Raw genomic sequence first — 12,993 nt, forward strand, 5'->3', positions numbered from 1 at the left:
AGCCTGACTTTTTTACTTAACATGCATGTAGGTTTCATCTATATTTTTTCATGATTTCACAGCTCATTTTTTTTAGTGCTGAGTAATATTCTGTTGCCTGGATGGACCACAGTTTAATTACTCGTTCATCTACTGAAGGTTATCTTGCTGCTTCCAGGTTTGGGCAGTTCTGCATGCAGCTGCTGTAAACATCAGTGTGCAGTGTCTGTGCGGACAAAACTTTTCAACTCTTTGGGCTAAATTCTAAGAGTCACAACTGGTGGGCCACGTGGTAAGAGTATGTTTAGTTTTCCAAGAAACCGCCCAACTGTCTTCCAAAGTGGCTGCCCCGTGAGCAATGAAAGAGAAACTCTGCCCCACATCCTCCCGGCCCTGGCGCTGGCGGTGTTCTGGGTCCCGGCCGTGCTGACAGGTGTGCAGTGCTGTCTCGCTGTGTTCTGACTCGCGTCTCCCTGGTAGCCTGCAAGGTGGAGCATCCTCTGATAGCCTGCGAGGTGGAGCATCTTTCCTGCATGCGCATTCACCGTCTGCACATCTAGTTTGGCTGAGGGGTCTGCGAGGCTTTTGGCTGGTTTTTGACCAGGTTGTCTGTTTTCTCATTGTTTAGTTTTGAGAGTTCTTCTATATTTTGAATAAATCTTTATCGTGTTTGCAAATATTCTCTCCAAGTCAGTCTTTTCTTCCCACTCTCTTGATACTAGCCTTCACAGAGCTGGACTTTTTATTTCTTTTATTTACTGCATTAGTAGAGCTTCCAGTACGATGCCGGAAAGGACTGATGAGGGGAAATCCCTACCTTGTACCTTATCTTAGCGGGAGAAGGTCTAGTTTCTCACCAGTAAGTATGATGTTAGCTGCAGGGTTTTTTTATAGACATCATTTATCTTTATCAAGTTGAGCAGGTCCCCCATCTTCCTAGATTACTCAAAGCCTTATCATGAATGAGTGCTGGATTTTGACAAATGCTTTTTATGCATCTATTAATATGATCATGTGATTTTTCTTTTTGAGCCTCTTAGTTAGTGAAAGTCATTCAGTCGTGTCTGACTCTTTGTGACCCCATGGACTGTATGGGCCATGGAATTCTCCAGGCCAGAATACTGGAGTGGGTAGCGTTTTCCTTCTCCAGGGGATCTTCCCAACCCAGGGATCGAGTCCAGGTCTTTCGCATTGCAGGCGGATTCTTTACCAGCTGAGCCTCATAATGTGATCAATCAAATCAATTGATTTTTGAACATCAAACCAACTTTGCATGTCTGAGATAAATCCCAGGTACGGTTGTGGTACATAATTCTTTCTATACAGTGTTGGATTTGATTTGCTAATATTTTGTAGAGGATTTTTATATCTATATCCATAAGAGATATTGGTCTCTAGTCTTCTTTTCTTGAAATGTCTCTGTCTAGTTTTGATCTTAGGATGATGCTGGCCTCATAGAATGACTTGGGAAGTAATACCTCAGCTTCTGTCCTCTAAGAGAGATGGTAGAAAGTCTGTATCACTTTTTCTTAAATGTCTGGGAGAATTCATCAGTGCACTCCTCTGGGCTTGGTGTTTTCCATTGGAGAAGGCTGTCCTCATTGATTCAGTATCTCTAATAAACATGGGCCCATCCAGATTGTCTATTTCTTCTTGTGTGAGCGTTGGCAGATGATGCCTCTCAAGAAATCAGTCCATTTTACCTTACCAAACTTGGTATCAAATTTGTTGTTGTGGTTTAGTTGTTAAGTCATGCCCGACTCTTTGCGACCTCATGGACTGCAGCATGCCAGGCTTCCCTGTCCTTCACCAACTCCTGGAGCATGCTCATTGTGTCGATGATGCCATCCAACCATCTCATCCTCTGTCATCCTTTTCTCCCCTTGCCCTCAATCCTTCCCAGCATCAGAGTCTTTTCCAATAAGTTGGCTCTTCACATCAGGTGGCCAAAGTATTCAAGCTTCAGCTTCAGCAATTGTCCTTCCAATGAATATTCAGGGTTGATTTCCTTTAGGATTGACTGGTTTGATCTTCTGGATGTCCAAGGGACTCTCAAGAGTCTTCTTCATGGGGTCACAAAGAGTTGGGCATGACTTAACAACTAAACAATTCAGAAGCATCAGTTCTTCAGCACTCAGCTTTATGGTCCAACATTCACATCTGTACATGACTACTGGAAAAACCATAACTTTGACCAGATGGACCTCTGTTGACCAAATGATGTCTCTGCTTTTTAAAATGCTATCTAGGTTTCTCACAACTTTTCTTCCAAGGAGCAAGCATCTCTTAATTTAATGGCTGCAGTCACCGCCTGCAGTGATTTTGGAGCCCAAGAAGACAAAATCTGTCACTGCTTCCACTTCTCTTCCATTTGCTATGAAGTTACAGGACCAAATGCCATGATCTTTTTTGAATGTTGAATTTCAAGTCAGCTTTTTCACTCTCCTTTTTCACCCCCATCAAGAGGCTCTTTAATTCCTCTTTATGTTCTGCCATTAGGGTGGTGTCATCTGTATATCTGAAGTTGTTGATATTTCTCCTAGCAATCTTGATTCCAGCTTGTGCTTCATCCAGCCTGGCATTTCGCATGATGTACTCTGCATATAAGTTAAATAAGCAAGGTGACAATATACAGCCTTGTCATACTCCTTTCCCAATTTTGAACCCAGTCCATTGTTCCATATTTGGTTCTAACTGATGCTTTTTGACCTGCATACAGGTTTCTCAGGAGACAGGTAAGATGGACTGGTAGTCCCATCTTTTTAAGAATTTTCCACAGTTTGTTGTGATCCACATAGTTAATGGGTTTAGTGTAGTCAATGAAGCAGAAGCAGATGTTTTTCTGGATTTCCCTTGCTTTCTCTATGATCCAACAGATGTTGGCAATTTGATCTCTGGTTTCTCAGCCTTTTCTAAATCAAATTTATGGTCATAGATTTTTTTCATATTGTGCGTGTGTGTGTGCTCAGTCATGTCCAACTCTTTGCGACCCCATGGACTGTAGCCTGCCAGGTTCCTCTGTTCATGGGATTTCCCAGGTAAGAACACTGGCATGGATTGCCATTACCTCCTCCATGGAAACTCCTCCACCCAGGAATCAAACCCACATCTCTTGCATCTCCTGCACTGGGAGGTGGATGCGTTTTTTGTTATTTTTTCCACCACTGTGTCACCTGGGAAGCCCCTATCTCTTTATTATCATTTCAATCTCCACGGCATCTTTACTAATATCCTCTCATTTCTCATATCTGTAATTTATGTCTTGTATTTTTTCATAGATAGCCTGGCTAGAGGCTTATCAATTTTATTCATCTCTTCAAAGAGCCAGCTTTTGTCTTTGTTGATTTTTTAAATTGATCACCCCTTTTCAATTTCATTGATTTTCCCTGTAATTCTTATTATTTCTTTTATTCTGATTTTTTGGATTAAATCTGCTGTTCCTTTTCTAGCTTCCTAAGGTAGAAACTTAGATTATTGATCTTAGACTTCTCTTGTTTTCTAATACACGTTTAGTGCTGTACATTTCCCTCTTGGTACTGTTTTCACCACATCTCACAATTTTTGATAAATTAATTTTTATTTTCATTTAGCTCAAATGTTTCTTAACTTCTCCTGACATTCTTAATGCCCATGTGTTGTTTAGAAGGGTGCTGTGTAACCGCCATGTAATTGGGGCTTTTCCAGTTATTTTTGCTATTGACTTCTAGTTTAATTCCAGTGCAGTCTGAGAGCAGATATGTAGAATTCCTATGCTTTTCAGTTTTTTAAGGTGCATTCTATGGCCACGGATGTGGTCTGTGAACGTTGGTGAGCGCTCCTTGTGAGCTTGAGGAGAATGTGTATTCTGCTGTTGTTTGGGGAAGTGGTATGTTGATTATATCTAACTTTGATAGTGTTGTTGAGTTTGCCTATGTCATTTCTGATCCTCTGCCTGCCAGGTCCATCCATTTCTGGTAGAGGAGTGTTGGAACGTCCAGCTATAATGGTGGACTTGTCCATTTCTCCTTGCAACTCGGATAGCTGTTGCCTTGTGTAGTTCAATGCTGTTGGGTGTACACACATTAAGGACTGTTATAACTTCTTGGAGAACTGAGCCTTTTGTCATCATGGAATGCCACTCTTTATCCTTCATGACTGTGCTTGCTTTGAAGTGAGATGTGTTGGGATAAACATAACTCTTGCTTTCTATTGACTGCTGTCAGCAGGGCATGACTTTCCCGTCCATTTAGCTTTCATCTCTGTGGGTCTTCATACTTAGAGTGAGTGTCTGGTAGGCAGCTTACGGTCAGGTCTTGTTTCTTGGTCAACTCCTGCAATCTGTCTTCTCACTGGTGGTTTTAGACTACTGATGTTCAAAGTGATCACAGATACGGTTAGCGTAACATCTACCACGTCTGTTACTATTTTCTACTTGTCGCCTTGGTTCTTTGTTCCTACTCTGCCTTCCACTCTTTCTGGCTTTGTGTGTGTGTGTTTCTAATTGAATGGTTGGTGTACAACAGTGTTACTTCCACAGGCAACACGGCGATCCACTATTTCTGTGCATTACAGAACGATCGCCACTGCGAGTCTAGTTATCGCCTGTCACCTCACCAAGCTATCACACTGCTGCTGACTGCGTCCCCCACGCTGCACATCGCACCTCCGTGACACGGTATTTTGCAGCGGAAATCTGCACCTCCTCTCAGCCCCTCACCTGAGTCACTCGCTGGCCCACCACGCCTCCCCCCTGCAACCACCTACTTGTCCCCACGAGTCTGCTTGTTTATGTTTGCTCATTTGTTTCTTTAAGTTCCACGTACAAGTGAAATCACACAATACTGTCTTCTAGATCTGACTCAATACCCACTAAGTCCAGCCGTGTTGTAACAAGTGGCAAAGCTCCGTGCTTTCTTATGGCTCAGTGATATTCAGTTACGTATATATCTACTTCTCCTTCATCCATTCATCTGTTAGTGCTTACTTTGCCTCCATATCTTGCCTGTTGTAAATCCTGCTGTTGTGAACATAGGCTGCACTTACCTTCAAATTAGTACTTTTGTTTTCTTTGGGAAAATACCCAAAAGTATAATTGCTGGATTATGTGGTAATTCTATTTTTAATTTTATGAGTAACCTCCACACTGTTCTCCATAGTAGCGGCATCAATGTAAATTCCCAGCAACAGTACACATGGGTTACTTTTCTCCACATCCTCACCAAACTATAAATTTTATGTGTTTTTGACAATAGCCATTCTGACAGGTGTGATGTAATAACTCATTTTGGCTTTAATTTATTTGATTATCAGTGAATTTGAGCATCTTTTCATGTGTCTACTGCTCATCTGTATATCTTCTTTAAAAAAATATCTATTCAAGTCCCCTGCCCATGTTTTAAATCTGGTTTTCTTTTTTGTTTGATTGTTGTCAACACTGAGTTTGAGGTCTTTGTATATATAGGGTATTACCCCCTTGTTGGATGTACGACTTGCAAGTATCTTCTCCCATTCAGTAGGCTGCCTTTTCATCCTGCCTATACTTTCCTTTGCTGTGCAAAAGCTTTTTAGTTTGAGTCCCATTTGTTTATTTTTGCTTTTTTCCCCTTACCTGGGAAGACAGAGTCAGAAAAGAATTGCTAAGACTGATGTCAGAGAGTATACTGCCTGCATTTTCTTCTAGGAGTTTTATGGCTTCAGGTCCTACATTTACATTTTTCATTCATTTTGAGTTTATTTTTATATACGGTGTGAGAAAGTGGTCCAGTTGAGTCATTTGCATGTAGCTGTCTAGTTTTCCGGCATCATTTATTGAAGAAGCTGTCTTCTCTCTATATTTTGCCTGCTCTGTTGTAGATTAATTGACCGTGTGTGTGTGGATTTATTTATGGACTCTCCATTCTATTCCAGTGATCCAAGTGTCTACTTTTGTGCCAGGGCCATCCTGCTTTGATTACTGTAGCTTTGTAGTGTAGCTTGAAATCAGGGTGTTTGAAACCTAGAGCTTTGTTCTTTCCAAGATTGTTTTGGTGATTCACAGTCCTTTGTGTTTCCATACAAATGTTAGAATTATGTGATCTGGTTCTGTGAAATTTGCCGTTGCTGTTTTGATAGGAATTGCACTGAATCTGTAGATTCCCTTGGGTCATATAGTTATTTTAACAATATTAATCCTTCCGATCCATAAGCACAGTATGCCTTTCCATTTGTTCGTGTTGTATTTAGTTTCTTTCATTAATGTCCTATAGTTTTCAGAGTACAGATCTTTTACTTCCTTGATTAGATTTATTCCTGCCTATTTTACTCTTTTTGATGCAACTGTGAAGGGGGTTGTTTTAACTTCTCTTTCTGATAGCTCATTGTCAGTGCATAGAAACACAACAGATTTCTGTATATTAATTTTGTAACATTCATCTTTATTGAGTCAATTTATTAGTTCTAATTGTTTTTGGTGGCATCTTTAGGATTTTCTAATATATAGTATCATGTCATCTGGAAACTGTGACAGTTTTACTTCTTCCTTTCCAATTTGAATTCCTTTTATTTCTTTTTCTTGTCTGATTGCTATGGCTAAGACTTCCAAATACTGTATTGAATAATATGGGGGCATTCTTTGTCTTGAATTTTGTCAAAAGCATTTTCTGCATCTACTAAAATGATCATATGATTTTTATGCCTCAATTTATTAATGTGATGTACCACATTGTGTTATTTGCAGATTTTGAGCCATACTTAGGTTTTGGTTTGCCTACATAGGCTGCCAAGACATTAGAGCCACCTCAATCTAATGGCTTCTTGGTTTAATTACTTTAAGACAACTAGTCCCAGTGTATGTTCAAATAACAGGAGAGTACTTCTCAGGGAGTGTGAGTGCCTTTGCAACAACAAAACAACACCACTCACCCCTCCCTCCCCGTGTCATTGCTGCCATACCTTTCACAAACTACGTGATTGAATACATTACTGGTGTTATTGTTTTAGACAAACTGTTGTCTGTTAGATCAATTAAGAGTAAGTTTTAATTTTACCTTCATTACTGTAGTCCTTCTTTATTAAATATATTATTTGAAAGTATTTTTCTGTTTTGTGGGGGGCTTTTTACTCTGCTGATAGTATCTTTTGATGCACAAAATGCTTTTAATTTTGATGAATTCCAGTTTGTCTACTTTTTCTTTTGTTGCCTGTGCCTTTGGGGTCATTGCCAAAGCCAATGTCATGAAGCTTTTGCCCTACATTTTCTTAATGAGTTTTCTATTTTTAGCTCTTATATATAGACCCTTGATGCATTTCAGTTAATTTTGTAATGGTGTTAGGGAGGGATCTAGTTTCATTCTTTTGCAGAACTATATCCAGTTTTCCCAGTACCGTTTGTTGAAAAGACTGTCTTTTCTCCATCAGATGGTCTTAGCACCCTTGAAAATCACCTGGCTGTGTATGTGAGGCTTCTTTCTGGGCTCTCTGTGCTGCCCCCTGATCTGTCTGCCTTCTGGGCTCTCTGTGCTGCCCCTGATCTGCCTGCGTTCTGAGCTCTCTGTGCTCCCCTGATCTGTCTGCCTCCTGGGCTCTCTGTGCCCCCCTGATCTGTCTGCCTTCTGGGCTCTCTGTGCCCCCCTGATCTGTCTGCCTTCTGGGCTCTCTGTGCCCCCCTGATCTGTCTGCCTTCTGGGCTCTCTGTGCCCCCCATCTGTCTGCCTGTCTTTGTGCTGGTGCCACAGTGTTTTGATTACTGTAGCTTTGCAGTCAGTCTTGAAATCATAAAGTGTAAATCCTGCAATGTTGGTATTCTTTTTCAAGATTATTTTGGCTAGTCTCTTGATGAAACTTTAAAACTCACATTTTATTTCTCTGAATATAGTAAAGTTTGCTCTTTTAGAGTCCGTGTCTGGTAATCCCAGTGTCTGCTGTTTCTCTTCCTTCTGCTTATTCTTGTTAGCAGTGTCTCATTTCCTTGCATGCCTGATCATCTTCGACTGTGTCCTGGAGTTTGTATTTGGGCAAATATTTACAGGAGTAACTCAAGGCCTCAGATGATGCCATCTTCCTCCAGGCAGAGTTTTTCTTTACTCCTGCCAAGAACCTGGTTCCCTGTCAGAAGCCATCTTAATCTAAGCCCCGGGCTTGCAGTGCCTGGATGGCCCAGGTGAAGGGAAGGTGGGGTGAGTGCCTGCATGGGGACCATCCACTTTGGGCTCACCCTGATCACGACGGGGGCCTTAGACGTCCCAGCCTCATGTGGGGTTACCAGACCCCTCGCCTCGAGCTGGCTCTGAGGTTTGGCGTGTCTCTCTTTCCCTCCACGACGCTACAGAACTTCAGGTGTGGCTTGCATCTGCTGCTTCTACACCTGCAGATGCACTCACTTCAAATACCAGGCTCACCTCCAGTCTCCCCTTGTCCGAAACTTGGAATCGAAACGCGTTCCCGTGTTCACTCTTTGCTGCCTTTCCGAGGTGTATTTATTAGCATTTTTGGTTGATGTGGATCACAGGGCCTGCCCTCACCCCAAGGGTTGTTCCTAAAAGCACAGTTCTGACCTAAGTTTCCCAGGACAGGTCATGCGGGTTGACAGCATACTCTGTGGTCATTAATTCACTCATCTTGCCCAGCCCAGGCCAGTTCAGTATTCACACCATCCTACAGGTGAAAAGCCAGAGCAGAGAGAGGCAAGGCTAACCTGCCTGCTGGCTGCACAGCTGGAGAACGTGGGGTTAGCACTGGACCCTCTTGTGTCTGACCACAAAGATGCCGCTCCACCTCCTGTGTCCACTGTGAGGGGTCCTGAGCACAGGCGTCCCCATCTGGCCATTGAGGCCCTCCCACCCCCTGGCCTCCTTCTCGCCCCTGCAGACCTGCTCAGAGTCTGCCCTGCCCTTCTGAAGCCCCTGTCAGGAGTGGGACCAAGGAGCTAGGGCCACTGGGCAGGTCTGAGCCCCCCACCCTCCCACGCCCAGGGCACACGCTGGAGGCTCCCCACCCCACACTGACAGCCCAAGGCCGGGCAGCATCCGCAGCAAACAGGTCAGAGCCTGCACCCCAGGAGGGGATGGAGCAGGCCTGGGGGCCCCAGGTCAGGAACCAGGAACTGTCGCCATCCTAGGAATGCCTGCCCAAGGCTGGCTCAGCCTCAGGGGCTGCCTGGTGGCTGAGGCTTGGCCCCTCTCGCTTTCTGCCCCAACAGGTGAACAACAACGGGATCATCTCCTTCCTGAAGGAGGTTTCTCAGTTCACCCCTGTGGCCTTTCCCATTGCCAAGGACCGCTGCGTGGTAGCGGCCTTCTGGGCGGACGTGGACAACCGGCGTGCAGGGGACGTGTACTTCCGGGAAGCCACGGACGCAGCCACGCTGCGGAGAGCCACGGCGGACGTCAGGCGCTACTTCCCCGAGCTCCCGGGCTTCTCAGCCACCTGGGTGTTCGTAGCCACTTGGTACCGCGTGACCTTCTTCGGAGGCAGTGCGTCTTCCCCCGTGAGTGTTCCGTCCTGGGTGGGGAGGACATCCCTCTGGGGCCCAGGGTCTCCCTCCAGGCCCTTGCCTTGCTGGGCTGGGCGTCTTCCCCGTGCCATGCCCAGAGGGGACAGTGGGGCTCAGGGACAGAAGCCACTTGCCCAGGTCACAGGGCCAAGCTGGAGGACGGCGGAGACGGGACCTTCCCAGCCTCCTGGAAACCACCTGTGTCCAAGAAAAGGCCAAGTGCCCTGACACGGCAGCTCACATACCCGGGTTGCAGATGGTCTGTTGGGGGTTTTAACAGGAGCATGATGGCGAATCAGGAAATGTGCGCTCTTTCTGTAAACATTACTACAAAAGAAATTTCACATGAGTGAAATTCTGTTTACAAACGGCCCATTAACATTTCTATACTTCCTTTGTTTCTTCTTATCACTGCTGCTGCTAAGTCACTTCAGTCGTGTTCAACTCTGTGCAACCCCATAGATGCCAGCCCACCAGGCTCCCCCATCCCTGGGATTCTCCAGGCAAGAACACTGGAGTGGGTTGCCATTTCCTTCTCCAATGCATGAAAGTGAAAAGGGAAAGGGAAGTTGCTCAGTCGTGTCCGACTCTTAGCGACCCCATGGACTGCAGCCCACCAGGCTCCTCCACCCATGGGATTTTCCAGGCAAGAGTACTGGAGTGGGGTGCCACTGCACTAGTTTGTAAGAAAAATGTCTTTTTAACAAAAAGTAAAGGAAAAGCACCCACAACCCCGGCAGCGGGCAGAGCCATTCAGTGGGTGCTCTTGTGTACAGACCCACAGGATAGAGAGCACACGGAGCCACCTAGGGTCTGCTGCTCTGTGAGCGCTTCCTGCGGGCACTCTGCATTCTTTGTTCTTCTACGTGTTTGATTATAGTTTCACCTCCGCAGAGTCATTTTACCTATTACCTCTCCGTCTGGGACGAAGGAGGTGCCCAGGGTCCCTCCTGAGCGGACGTTCTCCTCTTTGCAAACCCAGTCTGTTCCAAAACGATTGTCTTGTGAGACAGGGACCTGAGACTCTGGGCTTGGGGTGGAAGTTGGTCTGGGAGCTGGGAGGCAGGAAGCCCTCCTCCCCAGGGGCAGCTGCAGGAGTAGGTGGGTCCACAGAAAGTGATAGTCCGGCTTCAGGCATGGCCTCGTCCTCAGATGCCTGGACCTGCCAGCCTACAGGGCCCCCCACCGGTCTCACCAGCCGGGGTCCTGCCCCCCAGACCTCCCCCCACACCAGCCAGGAGCCGGCCCGTCTCCTCCCTGACTTCCAAGGCCTAGCACTAAGTCTGCCTTCCTGAAGGCGAGCGCTCGGTCTCCATGTCACCTTTCACCGTGGGGCTCCCCGCGTGCATGCCCCCCAGCGTGGCAGCACCTGCCCTCTGGTGTCCCCCAAGGGTGCTGCACAGCCCCCAGTGGGTCATGAAGTCAGATCCTGCACCCAGCACTAGAAGGGAAATGGCTGCCCGCAGAAATCTAATCTCTGCTAAAAATGTGCCGTCACGCTCGCGAAAGCCACAGGCTGGTGAAACGCCGCAGCCCTGCACCCGGCCACACGCAGTGCTAGCCCCTGCCTGCCGCCCACACAGGGTTTTCTAGCTTCACACACGTTGATTCTAGCAATGCTGAGTCATCGGCTACTTGCATTCTGTTGTGATGTTCTGTGCCTACCCTTAGCTGGTTTTTCTGTAATGTTTCTGTTCTTTTTCTCATTGATTCAAGGAAGTTCTAGCTGCATTAAAGACGCCGCCAGTGCCTCTGCCACGCGTATTGTAAAAACACTTTTCATTTCACTGTTCATCATTTGGTTCGACCTTATGACACTTTTTTGGAGTCAAATGTATAAATCTCCTTTTTGGTTCTTGCAGTTAACAAACGTCAGGCTTAGAAATCCTTTCCCGAGATGCTCTGCGTATTTGCCTATATTTTCTCCCAGGGCGCCAATGGTTTCATTTAAAACCTTACTTGATTTGGGGTTTATTTTCCTAAGCTAAGTGATGTAAAGCTCTGATTTAATGTTTCTTATTTGTCCCGCGATCTTTTCTTAAACAGCTTCACCCTTTGCCCAATCTGAAATAGAACCCCTCATGTATATTTTCATGGAGGAGGATTCCATGAAAATCAAGAAACTTAATGATGAAAACTGCTTTTCCTTGTTTCCCCTTTTTCTTTTTACATGTTTGCTCATTCCACACGCGGTGGCTTGTGGGTTTGGTCAAGCAGGCACAACCCCTCGGTGCCCCCCGGCCAGCAGGCACAGGGCCTGCTCTCACCGTCTGTGGGCCCCACACCCCTCAGTGGGCTTCAGGCCCTCGGCAGGCGTCAGGCCCATGGGGGCGAGGTCTTGGGCGGGCCGGGGGCCCAGGCCCCACTCAAGCCCCTCTTTGCAGGTCAACACGTTCCAGACGGTGCTCATCACGGACGGCACGCTCTCCTTCACCATCTTCAACTACGAGTCCATTACGTGGACCACGGGCACACACGCCAGCAGCGGGGGCAATGCCAGCGGCCTGGGGGGCATAGCGGCCCAGGTAGGGGCCCTGCTCCCCACTGCCAGGGCTATCACGAGCTGGAGAGGCAGGCAGCTGCCCCTCCCCACACACACACCCAGGCCAGGGCCTCTCATGGCCAGAACCGGAAACATTCCCGGCCGGAGGCACTTGTCCTGGCCACACAGCCAGCCTGACAGCGCTAGCTGCCGCCAGGACAGAGCTCTGTGTGCCCCGCGGCTCCAGGGTGGCCTGGCCAACGGCCCTGGTCTGAGGGTCAGTGGCCAGCAGAAAATCCTAGGCGTGGAGGGCGGTCAAGTGCAACCCGCCCAGGGTCTGAGAGCGCCCTCTCCTCCCGGCTCTCTACTTTCTTCTAAGATCACACCGGCCCCTGGCCCCAGGGGAGGCCCAGAAGCCCAGGAGAGAGCAGGAAGGGGCGGGGGGGGGGGGGGGGGGGGGGGGGGGGGGGGGGGGCGGAGAGCCGGCTGCCAGGACTCCACAAGGTCAGCACGGGAGGAACCACAGGTTAGGGTGGGCCCGGCTGAGGGGCAGGGTGGCACGGACACGCCTGACCCTTTAACTCTCCCAGCTCGAGGCCACCACGCGGGAGGCGGGCCTTGGGAGCTTTGGGGAGACCTGCAGACCCAGCCCGCCCCCGCCCTCCTTCTCCAAACCGCCCCCAGGCCGGCTTCAACGCGGGAGACGGGCAGCGCTACTTCAGCATCCCCGGCTCGCGCACAGCGGACATGGCGGAGGTGGAGACCACCACCAACGTGGGCGTGCCCGGGCGCTGGGCGTTCAGAATCGATGATGCCCAGGTGCGCGTGGGGGGCTGCGGCCATACAAGTAAGAGGATGGAGCGAGCGTTGGGGTGGCGGGCGGGGCGGGGCGAGGCCTGGGCAGGGGTGGCTGGTAAGGAGAGGAAGGGCGCCCCGGGTGCTGCCCTGCGAACGCGTGACTCTGGCCATCTAGGTTCCCCGCGCCTGGGCTCACCCCTGAGCCTCAGTCACCCCCGAGAGACTTCCTGCCTCTGCCGTGGGGTGGGGGAGGTTTGCTGGAGACCTCGGTTGGCGGTGTAAACGG

General features: G+C 47.9%; 1 protein-coding gene across 4 annotated transcripts in view; it reads left to right on the plus strand.

Annotated features, from left to right (window-relative positions):
* The window catches only part of SNED1 (sushi, nidogen and EGF like domains 1), a 76,199-nt gene that overhangs the window by 18,805 nt on the left and 44,401 nt on the right, over nt 1–12,993 (plus strand). For all 4 annotated transcript variants that reach the window (XM_055586632.1, XM_055586631.1, XM_055586629.1 and 1 more), the window contains exons 2-4: nt 9,134–9,421; nt 11,812–11,952; nt 12,594–12,756. In XM_055586632.1, the coding sequence (XP_055442607.1) occupies nt 9,134–9,421; nt 11,812–11,952; nt 12,594–12,756 (592 nt within the window). The remainder of the gene's footprint in view (nt 1–9,133; nt 9,422–11,811; nt 11,953–12,593; nt 12,757–12,993) is intronic.

The sequence above is a fragment of the Bubalus kerabau genome, chromosome 6, assembly GCF_029407905.1.
Source record: "Bubalus kerabau isolate K-KA32 ecotype Philippines breed swamp buffalo chromosome 6, PCC_UOA_SB_1v2, whole genome shotgun sequence".
In the NCBI taxonomy this organism is placed as follows: domain Eukaryota; kingdom Metazoa; phylum Chordata; class Mammalia; order Artiodactyla; family Bovidae; genus Bubalus; species Bubalus kerabau.